The sequence below is a fragment of the Colletotrichum lupini genome, chromosome 3 (assembly GCF_023278565.1).
Source record: "Colletotrichum lupini chromosome 3, complete sequence".
NCBI lineage: Eukaryota > Fungi > Ascomycota > Sordariomycetes > Glomerellales > Glomerellaceae > Colletotrichum > Colletotrichum lupini.
Genome location: NC_064676.1, coordinates 6,082,094 through 6,108,745, shown reverse-complemented (window position 1 = coordinate 6,108,745; position 26,652 = coordinate 6,082,094). Strand labels below are relative to the sequence as shown.

Below are 26,652 nucleotides of genomic sequence, written 5' to 3'. Positions count from 1 at the left end.
CAAAGGCATCAGAGGTGTCAAGACACGCTTTGCACCTGTAGTTAGTCCTTCAGGTTGAAAGTAAATCAGAATTATCACAGCCTCTATCCTTTCATGACTTTGTTGTCTGGTGAGCATTATGCCATACTGTGATCTTCTAGAAAAGTCCAACGTTACTGGGTATAAGCCTTCTTAGATATGTAAGATAGCTTGAAATCTGCTTAGCTCTTCCTTAGAGTCGACAACTCCCTTCAATTATCTGGAGGATAGTTTACCATATTACTGTTGCGAAATCCTGCAAGCCCGATTCAAGATGCGAGAGGCAACTGTGGGCGAAGAAGACGAATCTCAGTAAGAAGAATGTCATATGTGGCATTGGTGAAGGCTCGATAGGATTCAGCGCGATACAGTAAAGATCGGGCATAGTAGTAATAAATGGGAAGAATCGAAAGAAGTTGCGAAGGAACTTTCAACGATCAAGTAGTGAATAAGTGCAGGCGCAGTGAGATGTTGTGTAAGTCAAGCTTGCCCCTCATCAGCAGACCTTGTCAATTTATAGATGGCTAATTAGATGTACCTGCTCCAGAAACATCCTTACGTCCTAGAATTACGACAAGCACCTATCAATCTCTCCAAACCAATGTAAGGAAACCAAAAAAAACAAGTGTCTACTTGGCAACAATGGCCTCGCTTGCTTTCAAAGCACCAACCACCGTGAAGCAGATCAGGGGTGATACGATATAAGACATCTGAAATCTTGTCAGCAAATATCCCATGTATCAGAGGGCAAGAGGCCAGAAGGTGTCAACTTACAGTCAAAAACTTGGCAATCAACATCTTCAAAGAGTCCTCAGACCCATCAACATCCGCCAGCGCAGATAACTTCATAGCCGGAGGTCCAGTCGGCATAAGCATCAAACAGAACCACAAAAGCGCATCCTTGGTCAAGAGTTCCGTCCTGCTGGCCAAGAGATATATCACGCCAATCGAGATGACGGGCCAGAGAATGAACCTAACAAACGTGACCGCCAGGAACGGCACCACAGGCACCTTGCTCTCCTTGGAGTCCTCCCCGTTCTTGTACTGCAAGATGGCCTTGGACAGCTTCACGCCCACGACGATGACCTGCAGCACGGCGAAGAGCTCGCCGACGTTCTTGACCGAGGAGGTGAGCCAGGCGTTGAAGTAGCCGCCCTCCTCAGGCTCGTTGAAGAAGAGGCGGTGGAGAGCGGGGACGAGGCCGAGAAGGGCACCGATGAGCGCGCCGATTACGGGGGCGTTGACGAAGCTGTACAGGAACTCGAGGATGGAGCGGGATGTCGGGGACAGGTTGGACCAGTATTTGCTGCCCTTGCCGTAGACGCGGTACTTTGTGCGGGTGATTCTGGTCACGGTGCGGTCTGGGAGAAGAGAGGTTTGCTCGTTGTGCTCGACGGCGTCCTGCTCTTGGGACTCGAGATCTTGTTCGCTACCGCTGTCATTATCATCGTCGTTTTGGTCTCCCTCGTTCTTGTCAGGGGCTTCCTCTTCTTGGCCGTTGAGGAGTTTCGGTCCCAGAGCAAATGTGAGGGAGTTGCCAATCATGGCATTGACCAAGAAATAGCTCTTGGCCTTGGTGACGACGCCAGAGCTGTCATCGATGGAGCTAAGGATGCCGGTGGCGTCGAGGGATTGCACGAGCAAGAGGGGCAGACTGGTCGTGTTATTGAAGGCGATGGCCGGAATGACCCAGTCGGGCATGCCAAAGACCTTTGTCAAGACGAAACCGATGCCAATTGACACTGTAGTGTAAAAGATGGCCCAGATGATGATGGGGACGTATCGAATTCCCTGGTAGATGGGTCAGACGAGACGGATATAAGGTGCCGAAGGGTGGGCCCGGGATACTTACAGTCTCGAGGTCAAGCTGCGAACCAACATTCGTAATCAGGAGAGCAGGAAGAGCCATCCGGACGCAAAAAGTCGAAATCTTCTTGCTGCTGCGGTCGTCGAGGAGGCCATATTGGGCGGCAATGACACCGGCGGAAATGGTGAGGAGCACCGATAAGGAAGCTTGGAAAGCCCCCAAGAAGGGGACGAGGATGCTCTCTGCCGTCTTGTCTGACATGGTTTCTGCTAGTCTTTCCAAGTCACTGAACTACCAGCAACCTGAGGGGACAGGAGAAGGGGAACAAGCGTGGTTTTAAGAAGAGCGGCAGCAACTTCGATTGAGACACGCGACAGCTCAGCTAGACTTGTTCCTTGCTGTGCTTGCGCAGGGACAGAAATGCTTGGCGTGTGCGCTTGGCACCAGGAGCGTGAGGAGGCCGTGGACGTCACTGTGCACGGGCCAAGAACGCCCCTTGATAGCGTCTTGATGATGAGATGAGGTTACTGGCTTGGCTGCTCCCGGGCGCCCATGGTGATGTCCATAACTTCTTCGATCGTGGTGTTTTTGGACTGCTTTTGTGGTGTTTTAAAAGTGCCAAGCATCGTCGATGGAAGGAAGGGCGGTTTTTGGGTCGCGGTGTGAGCGAGGTGTGTGATCCAAGCTCCCCCGTTTACCATGCTCGGTGAGCTTCGCTGGGAGCTTCCCGTCACCGAGAACTTACACAAAAGGGAGTACGTACCGTTTTATGCTCAGGAGCTGTGCAAAGGTCTCCACAAATAGCCGAGCAAAACCGAATTGGTGCGAACGTCATTGCATGCTCACCAATGGAGCTTCTGCTCCTCCGTTGCTGTCCTCGGCATAACCTCCAGCTCTACCGGCACAACGTCGACATCGAATTCTGCAAATCGTTCAACGCCCATCACCGCGATTGAAATCCGTCTTCCATCTCGAACTTACTCCATTGGCTTGTTCTGCTTGCGCTTCTCACTGCAGTCTATCCCAACCGCCACAATGCCTCCCCGTCTCGCTCCCCTCCGGATCGCAATCCGCATCCCGCGCACCACAAACGCATCCTCAAGATCCCCGGCGGCAGTAGCCGGAGCTTTCTACTCGACCTCGACGGCCGCAGACTCTAACCAGCCGCTCATCACCGTCACACAGCTCCCGGCACCCGGGTCCGGCCATATTCGCATTCTCGAGCTCAACAGACCCAAGGCGCGCAATGCCCTCTCCAAAGCTCTTCTCTCCCAGCTGCGCGCCGAGGTCGACGCCGTCCACGCCCAGTATGACCCGGAGACCGGCGCCGAGGTACCGCCGCAGCCAATCTTTGGCGGCGCCGCCGGCAAAGACGTCAAGGGCCCTACGCGCGCCCTCATCCTCGCCAGCGCCGTTGAGACGAGCTTCTGCGCCGGCGCGGACTTGAAGGAGAGGCGGGGCTTCACCCAGGAAGAGTAAGTTGTACCCTTACACTATGAACCCCAAATCCAGCCGAGGGCCAATTATCGGATATCTCGTCGAGATTCGAACAAGAGCTTGCTGCTAACACGTGAGCCGGCACAGGACCGACGAGTTCCTCCACAACCTCCGCTCCACCTTCACCTCCCTCCAAAACCTCCCAATCCCAACAATCTCGGCAATCTCCTCCATCGCCCTCGGTGGCGGCCTCGAGCTTGCCCTCTCAACGCACTTCCGCGTCCTCTCCTCCAACGCCCTCGTCGGCCTCCCCGAGACGCGCCTGGGCATCATCCCCGGCGCCGGCGGCACCCACCGCCTGCCCGCGCTCATCGGCCTCTCCCGCGCGCGCGATCTCATCCTCACGGGCCGCCGCGTCTCCGCGCCCGAGGCCTACTTCTTGGGCATCGCGGACCGGCTGGTGGACATCACGCACGAGGAGGCGGAGAAGGCGGGCGAGGGCGACAAGGACAAGGGCGTGTTGCTAGCGGCGCGCAAGGCGGTTTTGAGCGAGAGCGTGAGGCTGGCGGGGGAGATTTGCGAGGGCGGGCCGATTGCCATCCGCGCTGGACTTCAGGCTGTGGCGTGGGCGAGGGAGGAGGTTGAGAATAAGATGTATGAGCGGGTCGTTGCTACGGATGATCGGAATGAGGCGCTCAAGGCGTTCCAGGAGAAGAGGAAGCCTGTTTTCAAGGGCCAGTAAGGCTGTGTAGTATTTGTGCGTATCTATGGTCTAGATATAGACATGAGAGCTAGGCATACATTGCTTGAATGTAGTCTCGAGACTATGATGAGATGGGTCAGCTTAGCTGGAAGAGTTTTAGCAACGCGAGATTTATCGTGATATAGATGCGGCGGCCATGTTCGTTGATCAGACAGTTATTCTTTGACGATGATGTATTATTCTCGCTCAATCGATCACCCAAGAGACTGAGGGCATATAGATAACTTGAGGAAGTTCCGATATGCATGTCGGGTGAAGAGGGCTCATAAGCCCCACCTCGGATCCGTGCCGGTAGTGGGTCCAGGTGCGGCACGGATGGGATCGAGATGCAACATGGCGGGGAATCTCTAAGAAGGTACTGCTTGACTTGATGTAGACTAGGACCGAAGCTGGGGCTCATGTGAAAGGAGCGATTGCCAAGCTGAATGTCTAGCCTAGAATGCCAGCTTACCTTGGGCTACCTAGGTATTTCTCTTCATTCCGCCCTGCCCTATCCAGATTAGAGCTATTCCCAACGCTGAAGACCGAGGTTATGCAAACAGCCCAAAGCAATGCGTACAGTGGTAGAGAGATTGGTGTTAGGTAAGGCGGCTAGTGGTCTGATGAAGGCCAGGCCAACGAAAGTAGATATGGCGTCATCTTCCCCAGTCCCAACCGCCTATTCCGCGCAGAGAGATCGAAAATCGGAACCTAGACAGTACATGTACCGACTCCCAAAAGCACGGCAGTCTGCATCAAACGTGCATTGGATCAAAATGTCAAGCGGGCTGGAGACTGGAGGGATTGGTCCGCGATCGATGATGTAGGTGTGATACAATTGTCTTGGTGGTTGCCGGGACGTCATAGCGCCTCTTTTTTTTTTGCTCCTCCCCTTTGGTCCAGCCCAGTGCACCTTCGCTGTGTAGGTGGGGATTTTGGGGGAGGAAGTTGCCGCCCTGGGGTGCAGTCGGGCCAGTGCATTCACGGGTGTTCCAGACCGTGTTAGTGCTAATCACTGCTCGCCTACTACCCTTTCCACTTCGCCTCAACAGACGAACACCATGACATCACGGGTAGCTCATACGTAGCTCAGCTTCAACTCGGGCCTAGCTCCCCTTTTACCGCACCTCGCCATGGGAGACGCAGACACAGACTGGGACGGGAGAGTACGTAGTAAGCTAAGGGAGGTACGCGAGCGAGGGGTAGCTCCTTCCGGGTTTCCTCTTGTCTTTCATATTTGAGCTCTCTGCCTGCACCTCTTACTCCATCTACCTCCCTTTCCACCTTACTACTCATCACAACATCATCACCACCTCAAAAGCTTCAAACGAATCAAACGACGACTCGTCATCTTCACTAGTAACCCTTCCACAAACCACCAAACACATACACACACATCACAATGTCTTTCCTCATCGAAGCCACCGGCCGCCGTCTGGCCACCATCCCCCGCGTCATCCCCAGAGCCGCCGTCGCTGCCCCCAGAACGTTCACCACCTCCTTTGCCGCGCAAAAGTCGGCAACAGAGACCGTCAAGGATGGTCTGAAGACTGTCGACCGCAAGGTCAGCGACAAGCTCGTCGATGGTATCAACGCCGGTGGTATGTTCTTTCTCGCCTCTTTGGCTCCACGCCCACATGATCACACGATACTAACATGTCCTCTCCACAGCCAACGTCGCTGAAAAGGTCAAGCAAAACGTCCCCAACACCCAGGGCGAGGCCGCCGGCAAGGCACAGGAGCTCAAGGGCGAGGCCGCCGGCAAGGCGCAGGAGCTCAAGGGCGAGGCCAAGGGCAAGGCCAACGAGCTTGCTGGCAAGGCCAAGGGTACCGCCGACCAGGTCAAGAAGAACCTGTAAACTTCCCACACTCGATGATTCTTCCAACAAAAAGTTTCCCGGGAAGGAAAGATGTATGACGACAATTTCTGAGCATGCGTTATGAAAGGCCGCTGGACTGGGACTGTCCTACGTGCGACCTACTTGTATACTACCACTACTACCTCATAGCATGAAAGGGGTTCGAGGGTGACTCCGTGGGGCGTTTTAGCAAGGTCAAATCAATATTGCGATTGATCACAGCACATTCTGAACTGCTTCGCTTCCTACCGTGACTTCAAATTGCCATCTCTCTCCAAATCCTGCCCACCAGCTAACCCACTAATAACAATAACTTACGACATGATGCGTGTAATGAATTATTGAGCATACTTGTATTTTTTTTTCTCGAAAACTTAGGTCCTCACCAGCTGTCGCAACACTTCAGTTAATACAAGATATCCGATGGTCGAAGCAATGTGTGTCATTGGCCAATGGCATCTCAGAAGTACAAAGATAGTCATGTGAAGCCGCATTCATTCACACTGAGAGGCAACAGCGGGACATGCCACTTTATTGTATCGATGATGATGCTCTACTTGAGGCTTATCAGAGCTGGATGCGACTCGAACATATAGGACTAGCAGGTACACATGCGCAGGCTCTGAGCCTTATACAAGAAAGACGTTATGGATCACGCAACACACAAGTCGAAAAGCAATATCAAGATCACGCAAACATCAAAAGCACAGCATGGAAAAATGTACCGACAGAACCACCTCCCAACCCTGACACCCCCCGCCCCCTCCCATCGTCCTCTAGTCAAAGACCAGAGTCAAGGAGTCAAGGCAGATAGCAGGATGACATGATACAAAAGGCCGGGAGAGCAAATGGTCAATCCGCAGACCGAACCACCCGCCCCCACCCATAAAAGTCCCTGTCCTTAAAAGTAGAAACCGTCGGCGTCGACACATCCCATCATGGAGTCTTTCTTCCACCGGCAACACTTCATCTTGAGCGATCTTGTGCCTTGCGGATCCGAAATGTCCCAGAGGATGTGGAGGTCTGTTTGATGTACCGCTCGTAATACAGAGCTGGATCAAGGATGAATCTCTCCTTGCGCTCCACCTTGACGTGCGGATTTGCCATGGTCTTTGAAAAGCCATGGCGAATGATTTCTTGAGAGAGAGAAGGGAAAAGAAGAACGTTCACAGATATAGCACAACGAAATTGATGTTGACTTTGGCTCGTGCCAGGAACTCGCAAGGTTTGGGTCGGTTGCCGGGACGGCCCATGGGGTATCGTACATTCTGGTCTCGTCTAGGTCAAGTCTCGTCAGCAGCAAACATTAATGGAACGACCGGTCTTGATCCTCCTCGAAGAAGACCTTCTTCCTTCCGCTACCCCGATCGTGATCCAGATCCTCCAACGCCTGATCAATCTCCAAGATATCCAACATCTCCACCTCGACATCGCGTGTCGTAACGTCATCCTGTAAATCTGCGGCGGCGTTGAGCGTGTCGGCGAAACCGAAGCCGGACTTGGGCCGTCCGATGGGAAGCGTGAAGTCGTGTGTCGGATCATCGACGTCGATGCTATCGCGGCCATTCGATTTCGTGCGCAGACTTCTAGTCTTGTTAACGCTGAGGTTGAACGACACATTTCGGGGCTGATCGGGTCGAGGGTGGACAATAATGGCGCTCGGTGGCTCTGGTTTGCCCTTGTCGCCAAAGAGACGTCGGCGGGTTGAGACAACCGTTCCGATCTTGGTGCCTGGGGTGTCCTCGGACTCGTGGACAATCACCAATCGGCTCTCGCCCATGATGAGGACCTCAATCTGCAGACCCCCATCGTTCTCCTTCAGTCTGGCAAAGTTGACAGCGGCACCCACACCACAGCAGCGCTCTCCGAGAAGTCCGGTAGACAAATCTTGCAAACGGATCATTCGTGTTGGAGTAGTACCGCTGAACAGGTTCACACCTCCACCAGAACTCCGACGCAGCTGGGCATCCCAGAAGCGTGAGACGGCGGGGATGACAGAGACATTATCCAGTCCGCCAATCCAAAGCACAACGCTCTCATCAGCGGAGCCAGAGCCTGAACCACTGCCGGGCAAGGGTGTCACAGCAATACCGCCTCTGACAGACACAAGCCTTTCCAGTGAGCCCGCGGTACTGAGCGAAGCTGCTGCGTCACGCCGGCTGTGGGGTGTCAGAGGTACGAACTCGCCGTTGCCGTTGGACCTCGGTACGCTTGCTGTTGTCCTCAACGGCCCTGTGCCTTCAACGTGACCGGTAGCACTGAAGGCGGTGATTGCGCCACCCTTGATGCCAGAGCTGTTCTTTCCCATGATCGAGGCGCCTAGCGGGCTAGCACCATCCACATCCCATATACCCCAGGTGCCATCGGCGAGCAGTGCGAGGACAGCTCTGCCATGAGAAATCCATGCGGCGTCAAGGATGGGTTTGCGTGTCGACGTAGGGCGGGTGAATGGCTGGAACAGAGAGAGCAGCCAGGATCCTTGGCTAGGGAAGGGTCCGGTGGCTTGGTCATCCGGAGGAAAAGAGGGTAGCGCGTAGTCGTAGATGCGAACAGCGTGCGAAGAGGCTACTGTCAGGATCTGTGTAAGATGCGTCGGGTTGAATGAGATGCTGGAGAGGGGGCTAGGAAGATATTCGGTTTGGAATGGGTTGATTCGGGCACTGGCTTCGCCGGGTTGGACGTCAAGAGGCACATCCCAGAGACGGAGAGTGCCAGATGCCTCGCGGGTATGTGCGGCGACAACGAGTCGAGGCTTCGGGGCACTTGATGCGCCGGTCTGCTCTCGTATCCGATCGGAGCTAGAGGAAGCTTTGGGTCTGATTAATGACATGGCAATGCCTTCACTCCGTTTGTATTGGCCGCCAAGAAGGACGACTCTCTCTCCCCATTGACCAGAACCAGCCTTCCCAGCCAGGAGGTTGGACATGAGCTCAGGGCGTGCCTTGCTCTCGGGACTCGGCGGTGTAAGAGGAAGGGTCACGACGTAGACATCGTTGGTTGCGCAGGCCACCGTGAACACCATCTTTTCCTTCAAAACATCGGCTCCTCCCCAGGCAGCATCTTCCGCGGAGCATGGCGTCATAGGCAGGACGGCAAGATGCAAAACAGATGTGCCAAGAGAGAGGTCGAGAGTCTGGATGATTTCAGGGTAAGGTCCCTCCTCCTCGGAATCTTCGAATTCGGGCTTGTCGGTAAAGGGCCCTGATGCCTTGCCTGCCTTGGCTGGTGCTTCGTCGTCGTCGGAATCTATGATCATTACGGCATCGTCTGGAGCACCATTCTGCTTCTCAGTGGCAGGTTTTGCTTGTTGCTTCTTCGATGGCCTGAAGCGACGTCCACCTCTCCATATTATTGTAATGCCATTGTCGTGGCCATAGAGGAGGATCGTAGCTCCTTGGGAAGACTGGACAGGGTAGGTCTTGACATCGTTGATCCGTCTCGAGAGGTTGTAGCTAAAGCCTGTCAGCGCACTTCTTTGACAGTAGCTTCCGGAGCTGCCTCTCAAACATACGTGTATTGTGTGTTTTGTGACGTGCGACGGACACGGGGCGTTGGCTGAGAGGCCATAGCTGCCCAGATGTGAAGTTGAATTTGAGCTTCGGCCTCGAGTAAGCGTCGCGAATGGCGGCGTGTAGATGGCGAGCCCTCGCTTGACTCAAGAGCGATTGATGTGGATCGAAAAGAAGAGTTTGTCGCCCGGCCGTTCAAAATCGCAGTGATGGATATGCGTGGACTTTTGCGCAAGCTGCACGTTGATTCCCCAAGTGCTGTAGCTGGGAAACAAAAACGCGATGGGCGTCGCGAAAAGCATCGAAATGGAGTGGCTGAAGCCTCCACCTGCTCTTTCTGCCGGGCAGAGAGTGTGGCTAGTGAGGGCGGTCAGCACGGGTTACCATAACGAAGGAATCAAGCCCATCTGGTGCCAGCTGCCACCGACCCCTCCAGAGCTCTCACCTCGTCACCAAGACTGTGTGCCTCCGTCCTGCCCGACTTTCGCTTGAATAAGGCGAAAGAGGAAAGAGAGATCAAGTTGAGCTTCCTGTTCACATTCCTTATTCTCTTGAGATTTCATCTTCTTCACTTTGGGAGTTTTCCTCCTTGACCTACCAACTACATGCTGGTCTGAGACCACAATTCGTCCCCTCCTCTTGCTATCTTGTTCACGTCGGGCAAGCCTTTTGTGGTAGGGCGTCGACCTCATAGGGGCATTCTAACACCTTGAAGCACATAGAGACCGTGCTCCATGCTCCTCTCTCTCTATCTTCGTCATCGAGCATTTTTCACGTCATCTGGGTCTTCCCAGGCTCGCTTTCAGTCACAATGTTCACCCCAACTGTTGCCAACTCGACCTCCTACTTCTATGCGCTAGGCAATACACCGGCCATCAACTTAGCCAAAAACCTGCCTAATGGAGTCGATGCCAGTTTACTACTACTTGGGTGCGGCGATGTGAGGAACATCATTTACACAGCCTACAATGAGATTGGGCTACGTAAGTGCTGCATAGGTCCTGGTGAAATCACATCCACCTTTCTAATTCGCCATCAGCTGGTCGCAATCTGGATATCACAGTCAATGACATCGATGAAGCTATTCTGGGTATGTTCAAAGTTTGCATCCGCCAATGAGTATTTGCTGACAATCTGAAGCACGCAACATCTTTCTCTTCTCTCTGCTCATCGACAATGACAATGTCTCCGGAAATACCCCCTGGAACTTGTACTACAACCTTCACATTGACAGCTCAGACCTACACATCTTATCATCTCAAGTCAAGAAGCTTCTCAAAGCATCAGAGTCTCTGAAGTCGTGGAAATCAAGCTCATACGGCAAAGTCTTGCCCTTCTGTGATCAGGCCACCCTCGACGACGTTCGTGCCGTCTGGATCAGCTATGAGAATGCCGCTGCGTCCGACAATGTCATCGCCAATTCCGAAGCCCTGACTGCTAATCTCAAACACTCCATTGAGATGAAGAGAATTGCCTTCGGCAACGATGTAGCTTTCACCGGTTTGCGATCAGCTGCTCCTGCTGCACTACAAAATGCACAGGAAGTTACCGAAGCTTCTCAGCAGTTCTGGGAGTCCGCCGACGCTACGCCCAACGGTGCCGTCAGCAACCCAAACCCCCTCTTCTATGCCTCGCTGTCGAAACACCATCTCTTGCACTACGGAACTGACCCCGTCCTCGGCTTCCATCTTGCTGCGGCCTTTATCCCCTTGACCGAACAGTCTCCTCTGAAGCCTGATCAACAAGATGAGAGGACCAGGGTTTTCTCGGCTGCAAAGACACAATTCCGAGAGTGGGCGGCTGCCTGTGGGACTCTTCTTCGTGGGAAGAAGTTGGTGATCCGTTCCATCGCCAGTGAAGCCCTTGCGTTCTGCCACACCCTGCAGCACTTAATCGTGACCAAGGAGACGTCTGCCGGATGGTACCGTCGCCAATTCGATGCCCGCGTCCTGTCCTTGGACCAAGATGTGTACGGCGCCAAGTCAACAGCTCCGATCGCATTCGACACCGTTGACACATCCAACCTCGCAGACCACTTTGGCACATTGAACATTCTCATGTCGGCTCTACCTCTGCTCACACCCCACCCCTGGTCGGCTGTCTTCACCGAAACCCTTTTGAAGAGAGAAAGTACCGCCAAAGAGGCCTTTCATACCCTCTTGTACGGCCACGGCCCCACGATATCACTGTTAGTAGGCGCGAGCGCGGTCGAATACTGGACCAACTCCACTGCCGTTTCAAGCGTCGATGAGATCTTGATCGGCCTGAGCACCAAGAGCATCCAGGCGAAAGGCGACGAAGTGGCTCAAGTGCACAGTCGAATTACATGGAAACAGAGCAAGCTTTTCTCAGGAGTCAACGCCTCCGGGCCTCTCGCAATCGAATCTGAAGCGCTAGCCAGCATCTTCTTCAACCTCTACCTTAAGGTCTTCGCACACGAGAACCCCATGAAGCTGCTGTCCATCTCGAAGTCATCCGTCACGCAGCTTATCCGCAACACGGCCTACTCCCACTTCCACCGGGGCACCCTCGTCTCCCTTCTCCATTACCTCAAGCTGCGTCTATCTGTCGACAATTTTGAAAAGACTTGCGGATTTCTGCTCCAGAAAATATCCGCTGAAAGAAGCCTGATGTTCACGGGGAATCTTAGACAAGATTTGTCTGTGCAGATGCATACGCAGGGGGTCGACTCAGAAGACTGGCTTCGGGCAGAGATCAAGCCTAACCGTAACCTCGGCGGGTTCGACTCCTGGACATCAGTCCCAGAGGTCGTGGCCGTGACTCTCGTTGTCCCGCGGGAGAAGATTGCGCGGGTCTTTGACGGCTCTGACCAAGCCAAAATCAGTTCTCCCACCATCAGAGGTTCATTGGTCTCTGGTGAAGACGCCAACCACAAGTGGCACAACTTCTACGACGAGGTACAGCTTGTCTTTGGGACCGTCAAATCCAGTGGTAACCGTGACACCAGCGACTTCTCGGTCACCGTCGATGCAGACCCAGCAGGTTGGCTTGGGCAATCTCCGCTCATCGCAACCTTCTACGTCTCTGCTGCGGCGTTACAGGTGGAACGCAAAACTTCCTATGTCCGCCTAGAGGTCCTGAGCTCTGCACAAAGTATCGCTGTCTTCAGCAAGACTCTCGGTAGCGAACTCAGAATCTTCCAGGCTAAGTTGGCTGACGAGGACAGCGTCTTCATCACCAAGTACATGCCCGGTCAGACAAGGTATCCGGCTGCTTCTGAAGCTGCGGGACTTGTCGCGGAGACTGCTTTCGAAAAGAGCACGGACTCAGAATCGACCTTCACCGCAAACGCATCACGAAGACAGGACAGAATCGAAACCATTACTGGACATCTCGATATCCTGTCTACCAAGGGCAAGAAATTCCTTAGTGACAAGCTACCCATTACCCTTGATCAAGTGTCTCCCTTCACCGTCAACGTCGTGTTTGGTAACAAGGAGCTTGTCTATCCTCTCACCTTCCCCGCTCTCATCGACGCCAGCAAGGCGAAAACTCGCATCGCTCGTACATCCGCCTACGTCGAGGTTATTGCCCCCTTTGCCGAACCTAGCAGCGATCCAGAAACGAACACAGTACTCACCGACTTTGTCTATCCGACTCAGCTTGCACGAGGTCTCTCAAACACCCCAGCCGATCTCAACACCCCGCACTTGAACCTCGACCGCCTCCCTATCATCGACGTCGCCAAAAGGGATGAGCTTTCCTTCCTCAACACACTCCTCTCCTTCGAGTTCTCGGTCCGTGAGAGGGCACTGCGCGAGCGTATCAACGCCAGCAGGCTCGACCTCGCCCCCTCGCCCCGCGTCAACTTCAAGGAGTCAATCTTCACCATGACTATGCTCTCCACGGGTCAACAAGGTGGCCAAACTGGCCTCTTCTGTCTCAACCATCCGGACCGCGGCGGCATTCACATGCTCTTCTTCGTCTCCGCTCTCCGTCTCGATGCTGCCTCTGCCTCCGTCGTCCTCGATGCCGCAGTCCTACCATTTACGCTCCCCGTTATCAAGAAGGTAGAGCCATTCCTTCTGCTTCTGAGAGAGCTCGAGATGGCCTCTGTCACCGTCAACGACGAGGAACTCATCCTCTGGAAGAAGGTCCTCCCTGCCCTGGCCGAGCGTACCCGGACGTGGAACCATAATTCGTCGTGCGAGTACCGCAAGGCCGGCGCCACCATACCCTTATCGCTGGAACCCAGTGAGCCTGCCCTCTGCTCCTGCGGCCGCGGACAGTTCCCTGCGAACTTCATCGGGCTCCCAGAGTGGGACACCGCGTCCAAATACGCCACCCGCATTGCCATCAGCCCGACGTTCGCTGTACCATTTGTGGAGGAGATTGTGGACACGAGTAAATACAAGGATTATCGCGCTAATGGTATGGCGCCGCCTAAGGAAAGGTGCACCAACTGCGGCAAGGAGCCGACGAACGGCGCCGCTCTGAAGAAGTGTATGCGCTGCTTGAGTGCCAAGTATTGCAGTGCCGACTGCCAGAAGAAGGATTGGCGAAAGCATCGTGGCGAGTGCAAGGAAAGCGAGGCGTATCAAAAGTAAATTCGGCATAGTTGCGATTTAACTCATGGATTCTTTTGCCAAATTCTCGCTGGCGTTGAGTCGATTCTCTGCCCTTCCGGTGCTATAGCCTACTGTGAACATTTACATCGGCGACAGCTCAGGATGAAATTTCCAAGCTTCATGTATGAAGTTATCCCTGAGGGATATTGGGCTTGAGGTAGGTCGAGTATGCTTCCGCGAGCATTGCTGACATTTCCAGTCACCATGTAATAATAAGGCGGCCTCACGTGCTTACTGGTGTCAATTTAAACAGAAACTTTCACAAAAGGGACGATCGTATGATGATTTTGCAACAAGGCTTCCGTGGATCAATCGCGGGAGGCTCATGCAGGCTATGTTGAGCAACCAATGGCGTCGCGTATTCTGACCTTCTACACTAATCGTGCAAAACACATCTCGCAGACGACAACGTTACCCTCCGCCCTCGTCTCGAAAGCGTTTAGTTGAGAAAACTTCTGGTTTGTTCAGTCATGTGGCTTGTCAATACGAAGACCCTCGCCCTCGAGAGCTTCGCGGAGTCCTCCGAAGTCGACTATGCCACACTCTCGCACACGTGGGAGAGCGGTGAGGTCTCTTTTCAGGAGATGTCCTCCGCCGCTGTGGCGTCAACGACGAAAAGCAAGGCAGGCTTTGACAAGGTCGCAAAGACCTGTGAGATTGCATAGGAGAAGGGTCTGGGATACGCGTGGATCGACACCTGTTGCATCGACAAGTCCAGCAGCGCCGAGCTCAGCGAAGCCATTAACTCCATGTTTCGATGGTACCAGGAGGCGAAGGTCTGCTTGGTATTTCTCTCGGATCTCCGCCCGGAAGTTGGCAGTACTGGGCCTGGGATCCATAAGATATCCGATCTGTCTAGGTGCAAGTGGTTCACTCGCGGCCGGACGCTGCAAGAGCTCATCGCGCCGGCCGCTGTGGAGTTTTACGATGCTGGGTGGAAGTTGAGGTTCTCCAAAGACGTATGGTCGGGGCGTCTATCGACGATAACCAACATCGATATCGATATCTTGACATTCGAAAAGGAACTATCGGCTGTTCCCGTTGCCGTCAAAATGTCATGGGCAGCGCATCGCCGAACGACCCGTGTCGAGGATCGGGCCTACTCCCTCCTCGGGCTCTTCGACATCCACATCCCCATGATCTACGGCGAGGGCAGAAAAGCCTTTCAGCGACTCCAGGAAGAGATTGCCAAGGAGACAGATGACTTGTCGCTGTTCGCCTGGGTAGCAGTTGATGAGAATCAGCGGTATAGAGGCATCTTTGCCCAAGAACTAGCGGAGTTCACATTCTGCGGCAATTACATGCGATGCAATCGACTCACATCAGACCGGAATGAATTCTCCATCACCAACAAAGGCGTCCGATTTACCTACGTCTTAGGCGTGAACACGGACGCAAGCGCCACTTGGCTGCTCCCTTTTTTGATGCAAGGGAATTGCCAAAAGTGCCACTATCAGCATAGCATTTACATCGGCCTAGTTTTCACCGCCGAGGGCTGGGTCCGCGCGACGCCTGGGCGCTGCCGGTATGAGAGCGATGGGCCGTCATTTCCCAGTTTTATCGACGTGTGCGTCAGGAAGACGGTCACGGCCTCAGAGAGCCGCAGACTCGAGCAGCGGCCGGGCCACTTCTTCAAGCCGGACTGGGCTCCAGGAGACTGCCTCAGCAGATGTGGCAAGCTTCTCGCGGCCGAGCCCAGCTTCCTCTGGAACCCCGCCTATCGGGGATTCGTGGGGGAGGCACAGGCTGAAGATTTTATGGGCATCATCAAGTTGTCCTTGAGCGCCCTGCCTTCGAATATCATCATCTGTCTAGTTCTGTTCAAGGTCAAAGATCGACCGCCTGAGGTTCAGCTCTTCCTGGTCCCAGACTGGCCATGGGAGCTGAAGGAGGGCATAGTCTATCCTGAGGGTACCTCTTCGTCGGAAACAGAAATGCGGTTGTACAAGCGTTCCCTGCTACCTTATTCCCCAAGTAACTTGTCGTCTGCCCGGGCTACCTGCTGTCATGGCCAATTCTCTTTTGATGTAACAGTCACAGCAGAGGTGGATGAGAAGATGCGCCTTATACTATCTTGCAAATATCTCAAGGAGCCTCAAAGGGTACAGGAGCAAAAAGGGCTTCCATTCCTTCCTATGGCAGACCTGATACGATATATGTCAGACAAATGACGCTACCAAATATCGTTCCAGCCCTCGTCATCCTAAAGGACAAGCAACGACGTTTCATGCCCCCGTACTCCCATCACGACGTCATACCGAGCGTCCGGATACTACACCGCGAGACCCGGCATTTGGAAAAGGATCCGTACTCGGTACCAGAAAATCACACTGCCCGTCGGTACATGCATCAAGCAGCACAGGACCACCTCCAAAGCCTCCAAAGCCCAGCAACTATGTCATCTTTTCCTTCGGAACCAGACTGAATTCACTCGGACGAGGAGCCTAGATGACGGGAAGAGACTTCAACGATCCCCAGAAAAGAAACCCACGCGATGTCCACAACTTTGCAGATCTCCACAGTCTCCACGGCCAGCCCTGTTGTCATTACCAAAGAGCCCGCAACTCCCGATACTTCGAGAAGGTCAGACTTCAGCCCGATATCCAGCCCCCCAAAAAGGCCGACTATGCTCATTCGTCACTGTTGAAACAACGACAAGCCATCCCCAAGACCAATCAACATGATCTAAGCAAGGGCGGGGGAAGACACTTTCAACTCAGACACTGGAAATGGCGCCAGGCCAAGAACTGGAAGAGGATGAATGGGCATCATCATCGTCAAGGACATCCCCTCCAGGCTTCGACGCATCGCCCATTTGTTTCTGATCCACCCAGTCCCCTCAAAACACACCGCACGCTGTCCGAAGACACCATGAACGCTAGAAGTCAAGAACCAACCAACACAACTGAGACGACTTGAGATCTAACATACTAGAGCTTCAGAAAGTTATTCTCTTTTTCGCTTCCCATGTATCAACCTCGGGCGGCTAGTCTCAGTGATGTGACTGGTTTTAGTTACCAAGGATCAGCGTTGGTTGACCAGTCACTCGACCAAGAAGCTACTGTTCAAAACCACACAAACGGACCGACTACACACACCAAGAAAGAACAGGACAGAGAAAAAAATCCCGAAAAATGATCGTCAGGGGCCTAAACTTGACACACACCAATCCCCAATTTTCTTTCCCCAGCGCACCCACACTAAAACCACAGGAAAAGGCTGAACGCTGAATAGCCAGTGGTGCAAGCACAAGCCAACGTCCAATCCCAATCTTTGTCTTTATTCCCTCCCCTCCCCCCAGTTTTCAATGCCCACGTGCTGGAGGCCTTTCGGTCAAGTATCCTGCCCCCCATCGGGCAGCCCGCAAACAAGGTATGGTCTTGTTGCCCAAGCTTAAAAAATGTTGGCAGAAGGCTGGGGATGGGGCAGGCTCGAAAGTTGGCAGTCGGTTACACTACCTTACTCCAGTCTGCAAGGGAGGCGATGAAGTAGTAAGTAGGTAGGGAGAAAGGCTGCAGTCCCGTTGTAGAATGTCAGGTGACCTCGTCGGGCATTACTCTCTTCAAGCCGGGTCACACACAAACGGCGCGTGCTCGGAGCTCGGAGGCGGCGCTCGGAAGGACGCCCAGTGTACTAGACGCGGCAGTCGGATCTTGTCCTCCTGCAAGTTCACGGCCGTTCGTTCAAGTCAATGCGATTAGAAGGGACAAAATGATGAAATATGAGGTCATTGGATATTTTGCTCGATTACCACGCCACATTTCCATAACCCAAGTTAACTTTGAACACGCTGTATTAACCCAAAAAAAAAAGAATTCCCGCACCAGCCTCCTATCTCTTGCTTCCATCGGGTTGAGCCCAAGTTGGCCAAATCTCTCTCCTGTTCTCACGCGGACACTCCAAGGGAGGGCCAAAGCTGGTTTATCCAAGATGATATTGAAGATCTCTGCCCGTGTAATAATCCCTCCCAAGGCGTAGGCCCCTTCGCGTTCATAATATGAAGGTGCCATGGTTACTATACACAAGATGGGAAGGGGGGTTACGCCACCATACTCCGTTATGACTCTTTCCATAGAATGTCGTTCAACAAGGTTTTTATTTCCAACTGCCGCCGTGTTTTTGTGATGAACATAATCTCGGCCTGTCAACCCCTTCCCATCGGTAGAATCGAAAGTACCCAGTGTAGGTGGTAAGTGGTTGGCGGTCCGGGTGACGTGTTTTTAAAAAAAGGTATTGGTGTTGTGGTAGTGGCGGGTCGTAATTTGAGGGTAGGTAAGGGGGTAGGAGGGAAAATGTCTCGAGACGAAAGCCCCCCGTTTGGTTGGTAGGTTGGTTGTGATATCCAAAAGTTGTCTAAATTGTAGATAGTTGCAAAAGGAGTGGACGGCGTAGGGAGGGAGGTCGTGGCCGAAAGGGCGGATTTTTTGTGTATGGTTGTGTCCAAGAACAAGAGAGATTTGATAGATGTATCCAACGCAAAAACCCATATCGTAATTTCCCAAGATATGTTTACCCTACACCATGATACAAATGAAAAATCCGACGACACTGGTCGTTTTTTTCGGAAGAGGCCCCCGAGTAAGCCAGCGTCGGGAGATTGAACACCACAAAACGCCTTTGATGCCAGAATTGTGTAGAAAGAAGTAATTCAAAGAAGCCCCAGGACAGGCTTTCAGGTCGTTTGTCGTCATGATGTGAGGTGCTCATGCGTTGGTAACCTTGATGAGGGGAATTAGCTTTTTCAGGGTTCATCTCATTTTAAAACATCTCATAAACTTACTCGGAGAATCTTCCGCGAGTAATCTTGGTTGTCGGCAATGCTGCCATCGCTCATGCGTCGGTGCGCCAGGGTAGGATCCATGCGGGAGTCGGACATGGAGACGCCGCTGCTGCTGGGCGGCTTGGAGCCGCCGATGAAGGCGTTGACGGCGGCGTTGCGGCGGTGCTCCTCCTCGATCTCGGCGTTGCGCTTCCTGCGGACGAAGAAGAAGGCGGCGCCGACGATGGCGGCGATGGCCACGACGCCGACGACGACGCCCGCGGCGATGCCGGCGACGTTGGTGCTCTTCTTGGGCGTCTCGGTTGCCGCGGCCGATGTTGTCGCGGCGGGGGTCTCGATTACGGTTGAGACGACGCCGTTGGCGGCGGTTGTTGTCGTGGCCGTTGTGGTGGCTGCGGCCGTTGTGGTGGTTGCAACGTCTTCATCGGGAACGACGAGCTTGAGACCCGTGTTGAAGACGGAGTAGTACATCATGTCTTCGACACCACCGCCTTTCACAAAGGTTAGCCATTACTTCAAAAGTTGGGCCATGAGACGTAGGGTAACATACAAGCCTCTTCCGGGTAGAATGGGCAAGGGAAGTTGCACTTCTTGTCGTCGACGACGTCGACCTTTGGCGGGTACGAGTCACCGCAGTAGCAGTCCTCGCCGTTGATAGCGGCGACATTCTTCTTCTGCTTAGTTTGGCATTCCAACGTGCATGATCCGGTACTGATGTTCTCTACGGGGTACTTCTGCCATGTCGTTGATGACGCGTTGTAGCATCCGTGGTTGGTGATGGCGCCTGGCCTCGCGGCCTCACTGGGCTTCTGATATCCTGACGTAGTGGTGGCAGTCTGGGCTGAGCTGAAGCCAAAGGCCACGGCGGCCAGAACAGCTACTGAGTACTTCATAATGGTTGTCGAGGAGGGTATAACGAAAGCGTTGAAACGAAAAGTAGGTTGAATGAAGGTGCGGTCTCGAATCGATTCCAGGACTCGAAGACGATGACAGGTCTTGCGGGTTCGAGGGTTGTCGACGTGTCTCAGGGGTTATTGCCTCGGTGCGGTTCAGTCGGCCACCGAATGCTTTCCCAGATATCGAAATCCAAGCAGCGTCCTCTCGATTTTCCACCCAGTACGATTAATAAGTTGTATCCGTCGAGAGAATCGTAAATTCGGTCGATCGGAGGAGGGTTAGATGATGATGATGTTGTTGTAGAGGGTTGAGCGAGTGTGTCGGTCGAAGCAGGACCGTGTTCGGATCGTGCGGCAAACAAGGCGAGTCCTAAAGAATGTGTGGGCACAAACAGGCCTCCTAATGGTTTCTTCGCGAGTTGGTTTGGGCTTTTACGAAGCCTCTTGTTCTTTCTCCTTCACGTTGTTCTCTTTTGCTGGCAAAAAAAAGAGGATATCACCGAGTAAATGACATTGAAAGGAGAGGGTAAATGAACAAGGGAAAAAGAGGAGGAGACCTTGGCGAGATTGGGAAGATGAGTAACAAGGCAAGGCAAGGCAATGGAAGAGGGAGAGACTTGGGGGGGGAGGGGAGGAAATGGAACGAGTGACAGCGGGTGGAATTGGAGGGAACGGCTTGTTTTGTTGAAAAGAGGGAAACGAGCACGGAGTGGGTTGAGATGAGGAGGAAAAGCGAAATTAGGAGTCCACTTTGCGGCATCCCGGGGGGTTCGGGAGGGTGTAGACCCAGAATACCATAAGTACCAACTCCTCTTTTCTCTCTCTGGTGTCTGCCTCCGTCCTCTCAGGCTCTGTCTCCCGTGCCCACAGAGCCTTGAGGAGGGTGGTAGTGTAGGCATGTGCAGTGTGTAGTGTACATACGAGTACTGAATAGTGAAAACTAGGGCAGGTCTAGGCAAAGGTAGGGATGGCTTCCCGTTCTGCCATCTGGTGTGTGCACAACTTTTCCAGCTCGAAAGGGCACACACGCGTAACTTTCGACAGTGGGACACCCTCCTCGACTCTAGGACATGCCCTGCAGCAGTGTTCGGTAACAGCCAAGGGGTCCCCTGGCCACACGTCCGTGGCTTTCACAGCGGCACAGAGGCAGCGAGAGAGCAGAGACGGGGGTGAAGTTGTGAACAGACTGGGATGGAAGAAAGGGAAAACGGGGGGAAGAGAATCCACGGCTCCAGGCAGTTTTGGGAATAGTCGAGCGAGAACTTGACGCGGCCGTTATCCAATGGCTTCATGCCGCGCCTGGCTTTGGCTCCATCCGAACAGATTCAATTGGGTACAGGTCTTTCGTGCTGTTGTCCAACGTTGGCGTCGATTGGATACATCCGCAGTAGTGCGACAGGGGTGAGCCATGTTTGGGTCTTCCCGAGCAAGAATTCAGGAACAAGAATTACCGTCAGGGGCGCAGTTGACTGTGCAGATCATGGGCTGTAACGGGGGTTGGCGGTACTGAGTACGGTTTGAAGAGACTGAAGTTTGTTAGATGAAGTGGTGGGAGGCCTCAGCTTGTCATAACATGAACTCAACTTGACGGACTGTTCAAGGTACACGCTATCGCGAGCCGTCGAGTGATCAGATCCACTTTCCAATTTAATCCTCCACATATGCGACACACCACCACGAGCTCTTGGTGTGCGATGCCTCCTGCGAAAATATCGCGCGGGCCTTCATAAATCTGATGTTGTGCACGGGGTGTATGGAAAAGGGGGAGGCGGTGAATAACTTGACACACTCGCTACATCATTGATGATACCACGGCGAGTTATGAACAGCGGCATTGAGTTGTGAAGACATAACTGTGTTGTAGAAAGTCTGAGCGCTGTTCGTTGTTCGAGGATGCGATCTTCTCATGGGCATCGCATCCCGATCGGCCGCTTCCAACCGTGGAATCTTCTCTGCTCGTGTACGATCTGCCGAATGTGCCGTTCGCTTCGCTTTGAAGTCAGAATAGGAGGTGGTTCGTGGTTGCGAAAGCGAAGACGCGAAGGAAAACTCCTCTGCTAACGGTTATCTGCCGTACAACCACACAACACGGCAGCTCCCATACTAGATGAAGAACAGCTTCTTTCTCTCTTCCGGCGTGTGTTCTTTCATCGCCTGCTGCCGCCAGGGCCGTGTGTTTGACGCTGATTGTCAGGGTGTCACGCGCATGGGCGTGCATACGGTCATCCCAGACAGAACCACCCAAGAATGCTTTTGGATGAGACTGGGATAAAAAAGAGTGTGTGTGTGCCATACAGAGCACCATACGGAGTACAGAACAGTAATACCACAGTGAGCGTACAGAAACTCAGGTACCCGTCCGTACATGATTTGTGCGGCGGGACGCCTGAGCACCGGCGTCCGTTGCATTTTTTTTTGCCGCTGGTGCCACGGATTACCTGACAGGATGAACCTTCGCTCGGTCGTGCCTATTTCCCCCTCCCTCAGAGTCCCTCTTTCTTTTCTTCTTCGTCTCGTCTTCTTTGTTGCAGGCGCAGCTTGCGGGCCAGCTGGACGTATGTACCCGTCCGCGTGAGAGGGGAGGATTCGGCCCTGCTTTTTTTTATTTCTGTTAATTCCTTCCCGCTTGACTGTTCGGACGGACGTTTTGGCTTGGATCTCTGAGATGCAGTAGTGGCCAGCACATGCCCAGCAGTTGACTGCTGACAATGACGATGACGGGTCTGCCGACGACTTCATAGCGTAACAGAGCGATATTGGTATTGTAATAGCTGGCCGCTGCTATGTCCCTGATGATCATCAACGGGCAGCAAATCTTCATGCCGTCGTCGCCCCAAACGACGGCACAGGGGGGGAAACGAAACTCGTCGGAGGAGAGGGGGCAGCAGTCCAAAAGTCGCAGGCTGAAACTTGAAACGAGAAACCAACGGTGGCTGACCGTCCCAGACGAGGCCTACCGCCTATTAGTTACAACTTATAGTATTAGCTAATATTCCGGTTGGTTGTACCGTTTGGGTTGGGTTGCTGCCGTCAGCTATCGTATCCGTACGAAGGATCCTATCACCCTATCTTGTCCGACACCAAGGCTTGAACACCTGGGGACGGGAGCCACTGAAATGGAGAACCCGGGCGGGTAATGCAATGGGTACGGCAGATTGGATGTTGCCAGAATTAGGAGTATTATCTGGGGGAACAGGAAACGTGCAGCTTCGTGCGTGAGAAATCGGCCGGTCTGGCCGGCTATCTGGTGATGGTCGAATGAGAGATTACTACGTAGTCGAGATGCCGCGAACCGTTGGATTTCAGTCTCGCCAGTGCCCCGTACAAAGTAGTGTGCATACCTAAGTACGGATACTTACACAATTAGTCCGTACACAACGGTCATTCACTATTCGACGGGCCAACGTTGTGCATCGATGCATTATTCCAGCGCCTTTAGCGAACGGCTCATGCAATTGCCAGCGAGGCCTCGAGGCCTGCTGCTTCGCTCGCCGTGCACGGCAGAAGGACAGCGGCGAGATTGGTTTGGATAACGCCACCCCTTTCTCCCTCTTCTACCCCAGAAGTGTGGATGGGATACGAGGACGGGCGGCCGAGCCAAGAGGCTTGGGAGAAGGCTTACAGAGAGGCTTGCAGCATGCCGGTTCGTCTTCTGGACTGTCTTGTGTCTGTCAACTTTCACAAGCAGGACTTCACAGTGACAGTGTGCAGGTGGCTTGCATCAGACGCAAGATTGAGGACGAAGGTCCCGGTCATGTCTTTCCGCCAAAGCCAGCACATAACCTCGTGAAAGGAGCTTTCCTGTCCGCCTCTTGCTCCGTGCAGTACGAAAAGGAACAGTTTGATGATGGCTATTTCGAGATCAGAAGACCAGTCACCACTCTCCACGAGGGCAGCGTGGATGGAATGGGGAAAACGTAGACAGCAAATGAGGACTCATCATCCAACGCACCAGGAAAACGTGTTCGACCCTCTGCCTCCCATGTTCCCAGGACCCAGGGGACCATCACCTCGAGGAGCCAGAAGCACCGCCTGAGCACCACTGCATCAACTGGAGAATTTTATCTCTTCAGTGGCTTTGGGCGGCTGTTGGACAGCGGTTGTGATCAATTGAACGCGCATATCCTGGGCCGCTGCGGAACAGAGGGGGTGGGTTTCTCGAGGAAGAAACGCTTAATCGAGAAGCTTGTCCTTAGTCGTCCGCAGACTCGGGCATCCGATGCAGGTACCTGCTTGGGGTGACCCGGGATGCGTTACTTTTTCCTTGCTTGATATTGATGTTGCTTCTTAGCACAGCCTCAACAATCAATTAAGAAGGAAAACCCACGTCATGTTACTGTGGGCTGCTCGCTGGCTTCCTGCAGGCGAGATGTCTGATCATTCATTGATATCGATAGAACAATTTTTATGTACGTGTATTTCGAAATAAGCATGGAAGTCCCTCCGATACTCAGTACACACAAATACTGCGTGACATGGACGGCCTAACTAGGTTAAGCTGGGATCTATTTCTATATGCAAAAATCCAAACCAACGCACGCTATTGAAGCCCAGGCAGGTGCCGAGATGCTAGCGAAGAAAGAGGAGATGATGTTGAATGCCTGGCCATGTGCTCTTTTTTTCGAACCCGCGACTTTGGATAGAATCAGCATTCTCGGTTTTCGCGATGTGCAGCCGGGATTGATATGGCGTCTCTTGATGCGGGATTTCATCGAGACTGCATTCTTCCAGAACATGAGGCGTTCTACACGTCGGTCTCGCGTCCAATCGCTACTTCGCTCTGATGGACGATGTTGCTGTTCTGTGAACTATTTCTGGCAGAGCGGTTCAGGGAGGGAAAAGGGTGGCCCTTTCCGGCCTGCAACTCCTCTTTTCAGGTAAAGAGGCCGAGGGGTTCTAATCCTCGGAGCATGTGTCAGCAGATGGTCCTCTTCTCAAATTCTCCCTCACCAAGGCTCAGCGAGTTGCGTCTTCAGTGTCCGACTGTCGTAAGTTGATTGGGGGCCGTTTCCAAGTGACAAAAAGCTCCCTTTAACCATAGCACATGTAAGCAGACCCCCTGAAGAAGCAACGATTCTCCCTGTGCCGTGAATTCGCCCTACATGCCCGTCTCTTCAAACTTCACAGACCGCAATTTCCTCCAGCTCAAACCTTCAGACGCAGAGAAGCAACCCCTCGGCAGGATAATCCGATGCGACGGGCAGCAGGCGCTGGATTTCGTAGAGTTCACAGTTGCAAGTTGCAAAACCATCATATCTCATCCACCCGAGCGGCATCCTTCAGGAAACCAATACCGCCGCCAACCTCCGGCACTGCCGCAAAGAACCTTCGCAGCGTTCCAACGGGTCCCATCTCTCTTGATTAATACGAAGAAAAACCACTCTCATCATTGATGACCTGTCTCTCATGCCGAGAACCCCCTTTTGGTGATGAGAGCCCGACGTGCCAATTCTCAAGCCAAATCCAGGGTCCCAGACCCCAGAGATAATACATCTCTAAACTCCGTTGATCGGCTCCCCGAGCTTCCTATCTCGAGTCGGTTCCCGGCTCCCGGTTTACGTTACTCCTTGCTTTGCGGGTTCCCGAACCAGGACTTGCTAAAAGCACCGCCGCCCGAGGGCTCCATGGGTCCATTCTTGACTGTGACGCCAACGGACTAGCCATCAACCACTCGATCTCTCTCGCTGCGCGGCTGCGCTGTTTAGGGCGAGGATATCCTGCCAGCAGCTCCCGCTATTCTGCCCCCAAGTGTGGCTGCGGCCGCCACACGACCGCCGGTCTCAGGCATATACGTAAGCTGGGCTCTGCGTAGTCAGCATTCGAGTAGGTTAGGCCAATCAGAGGCCGTTAATTGACTTGAATTATTTTGGTAAAAAGTACGGCAATCGACGTATTAGCCTAAGTCGACGATTCTGTCGAATTAGCCTAATTACCTAGCTACTTAATTAACTCGCTCGAAAAGCTAGCAGCGGCCTGCTAGTAGTAGTCTATAAACGAGGTTAAGGATTTACGATACTTATTTAGGTAGGTTAACTCTGCGAGGTATTACTATTTTTAATTATAACCGCCGTCTCGTAAGTAGCCTCGTTAAGCGCTACTCTAACCTTAGGTAGGGTAGAGAAGCGCTAGCTATAAAATAGGTAATTATACTTTACGTAACCGTATTTATTATAATCGACGGCGCTAGTAGACGAAGGGATCGTTAACTTTGCGATTATTCCCTTCTTACGGCATATTAACGTTAAGAATAGCTTTAATTAACGGCAGCGGTAGCGGTAGTGGCAGCGACGGCAAGGTCGACGAAGTAGTAGTTGGAGGTAAGTGTGGTAGGTAGGTAGGTAGGTAGGTGGGCAGCTGGGCTCCGGGCTCGGAGGCAGCGGAGGTCAAGCCACAGCCTGGTGGCAGAATAGCGGGAGCTGCTGGCAGGATATCCTCGCCCGCTGTTTATTGCAAGATGCCGACAACTCTCCCCCCGTCTCCCAAGACGCGTTGGTGCAGGGGCAATCCCCCTCTCCCCTCCAGCAGCGTTCAGTTCTATCCACAGTTTTTTGTGCCGTTCCTCGCTGTGGATGCTCTGGAGAAGGGGTCGAGTCATTGTCCGCGGACACCTTCCCAGTTCCCTCTGCAAGCCCAGCTGCCCAGAGTTCCAAGGAGAGCGAGACATATTAGCCCGAGAATCACCAAGGCAAAGCGCCAGCCAGTGACTGATGACACCGGTCGTCCCATCTTCACAGTAGTCCAAACCGCCATCCAGCTCGGCCAGTTTCGATTGTGGAAACTTGTCAAATCCGCCCCCAATCCTTCCAGTGCGTGCGGCCGGATGGGGATCCCGATCACGGCCATCTCGGGTGGGAGCCCATCGAGATAATCAGAAAAGCCGAAGCACAGGAGCAAGGCCCAGTTCTTCACTTTTCTTCTGCGGCGTCGCCTGTTCAACGAGGTGCCTTGTAGTCGCCACGTACAGCTTTAGACGGGCCACGGCAGCGATGGCTTCGACCCTTCAACATCGCTTCAT

General features: G+C 53.4%; 9 protein-coding genes across 9 annotated transcripts; 4 read left to right on the top strand and 5 right to left on the bottom strand.

Annotated features, from left to right (window-relative positions):
- Positions 1-647: 647 nt before the first annotated feature.
- On the bottom strand, positions 648-2,086 carry CLUP02_06591 (membrane transporter; the record flags this gene model as incomplete). Its single annotated transcript, XM_049285590.1, has 3 exons — positions 648-728; positions 793-1,809; positions 1,871-2,086. The coding sequence occupies 3 exons, from the start codon at positions 2,084-2,086 to the stop codon at positions 648-650; spliced, it is 1,314 nt and encodes a 437-aa protein (XP_049142733.1).
- Positions 2,087-2,860: 774 nt separating this feature from the next.
- Positions 2,861-4,004, top strand: CLUP02_06590 (enoyl-CoA hydratase/isomerase; the record flags this gene model as incomplete). Its single annotated transcript, XM_049285589.1, has 2 exons — positions 2,861-3,300; positions 3,410-4,004. 2 exons carry the CDS (start codon positions 2,861-2,863, stop codon positions 4,002-4,004), a joined length of 1,035 nt encoding a protein of 344 aa, XP_049142732.1.
- A 1,402-nt stretch (positions 4,005-5,406) lies between these two features.
- On the top strand, positions 5,407-5,863 carry CLUP02_06589 (uncharacterized protein; the record flags this gene model as incomplete). Its single annotated transcript, XM_049285588.1, has 2 exons — positions 5,407-5,605; positions 5,676-5,863. 2 exons carry the CDS (start codon positions 5,407-5,409, stop codon positions 5,861-5,863), a joined length of 387 nt encoding a protein of 128 aa, XP_049142731.1.
- Positions 5,864-7,169: 1,306 nt separating this feature from the next.
- CLUP02_06588 (uncharacterized protein) lies at positions 7,170-9,430 on the bottom strand (the record flags this gene model as incomplete). The annotated part of the gene is made up of 2 exons (XM_049285587.1): positions 7,170-9,300; positions 9,375-9,430. The coding sequence occupies 2 exons, from the start codon at positions 9,428-9,430 to the stop codon at positions 7,170-7,172; spliced, it is 2,187 nt and encodes a 728-aa protein (XP_049142730.1).
- Positions 9,431-10,183: 753 nt separating this feature from the next.
- CLUP02_06587 (MYND finger) lies at positions 10,184-17,962 on the top strand (the record flags this gene model as incomplete). The annotated part of the gene is made up of 14 exons (XM_049285586.1): positions 10,184-10,355; positions 10,412-10,462; positions 10,513-13,927; positions 14,161-14,264; positions 14,364-14,398; positions 14,453-14,599; positions 14,627-16,063; positions 16,171-16,358; positions 16,421-16,845; positions 16,976-17,101; positions 17,200-17,333; positions 17,391-17,428; positions 17,491-17,638; positions 17,819-17,962. 14 exons carry the CDS (start codon positions 10,184-10,186, stop codon positions 17,960-17,962), a joined length of 6,564 nt encoding a protein of 2,187 aa, XP_049142729.1.
- A 702-nt stretch (positions 17,963-18,664) lies between these two features.
- On the bottom strand, positions 18,665-19,634 carry CLUP02_06586 (transmembrane alpha-helix domain-containing protein; the record flags this gene model as incomplete). The annotated part of the gene is made up of 3 exons (XM_049285585.1): positions 18,665-18,679; positions 18,742-19,232; positions 19,292-19,634. The coding sequence occupies 3 exons, from the start codon at positions 19,632-19,634 to the stop codon at positions 18,665-18,667; spliced, it is 849 nt and encodes a 282-aa protein (XP_049142728.1).
- A 499-nt stretch (positions 19,635-20,133) lies between these two features.
- Positions 20,134-20,397, bottom strand: CLUP02_06585 (uncharacterized protein; the record flags this gene model as incomplete). Its single annotated transcript, XM_049285584.1, has 1 exon — positions 20,134-20,397. The coding sequence occupies one exon, from the start codon at positions 20,395-20,397 to the stop codon at positions 20,134-20,136; it is 264 nt and encodes an 87-aa protein (XP_049142727.1).
- A 718-nt stretch (positions 20,398-21,115) lies between these two features.
- CLUP02_06584 (uncharacterized protein) lies at positions 21,116-23,059 on the bottom strand (the record flags this gene model as incomplete). Its single annotated transcript, XM_049285583.1, has 10 exons — positions 21,116-21,245; positions 21,310-21,429; positions 21,487-21,694; positions 21,723-21,900; positions 21,957-22,023; positions 22,081-22,229; positions 22,282-22,590; positions 22,646-22,694; positions 22,733-22,881; positions 22,997-23,059. The coding sequence occupies 10 exons, from the start codon at positions 23,057-23,059 to the stop codon at positions 21,116-21,118; spliced, it is 1,422 nt and encodes a 473-aa protein (XP_049142726.1).
- A 149-nt stretch (positions 23,060-23,208) lies between these two features.
- Positions 23,209-26,607, top strand: CLUP02_06583 (uncharacterized protein; the record flags this gene model as incomplete). The annotated part of the gene is made up of 13 exons (XM_049285582.1): positions 23,209-23,280; positions 23,349-23,554; positions 23,630-23,875; positions 23,934-24,008; positions 24,076-24,107; positions 24,187-24,387; positions 24,459-24,480; positions 24,560-24,625; positions 24,706-24,982; positions 25,052-25,279; positions 25,343-25,414; positions 26,011-26,443; positions 26,510-26,607. 13 exons carry the CDS (start codon positions 23,209-23,211, stop codon positions 26,605-26,607), a joined length of 2,028 nt encoding a protein of 675 aa, XP_049142725.1.
- Between the last annotated feature and the right edge of the window lie 45 nt (positions 26,608-26,652).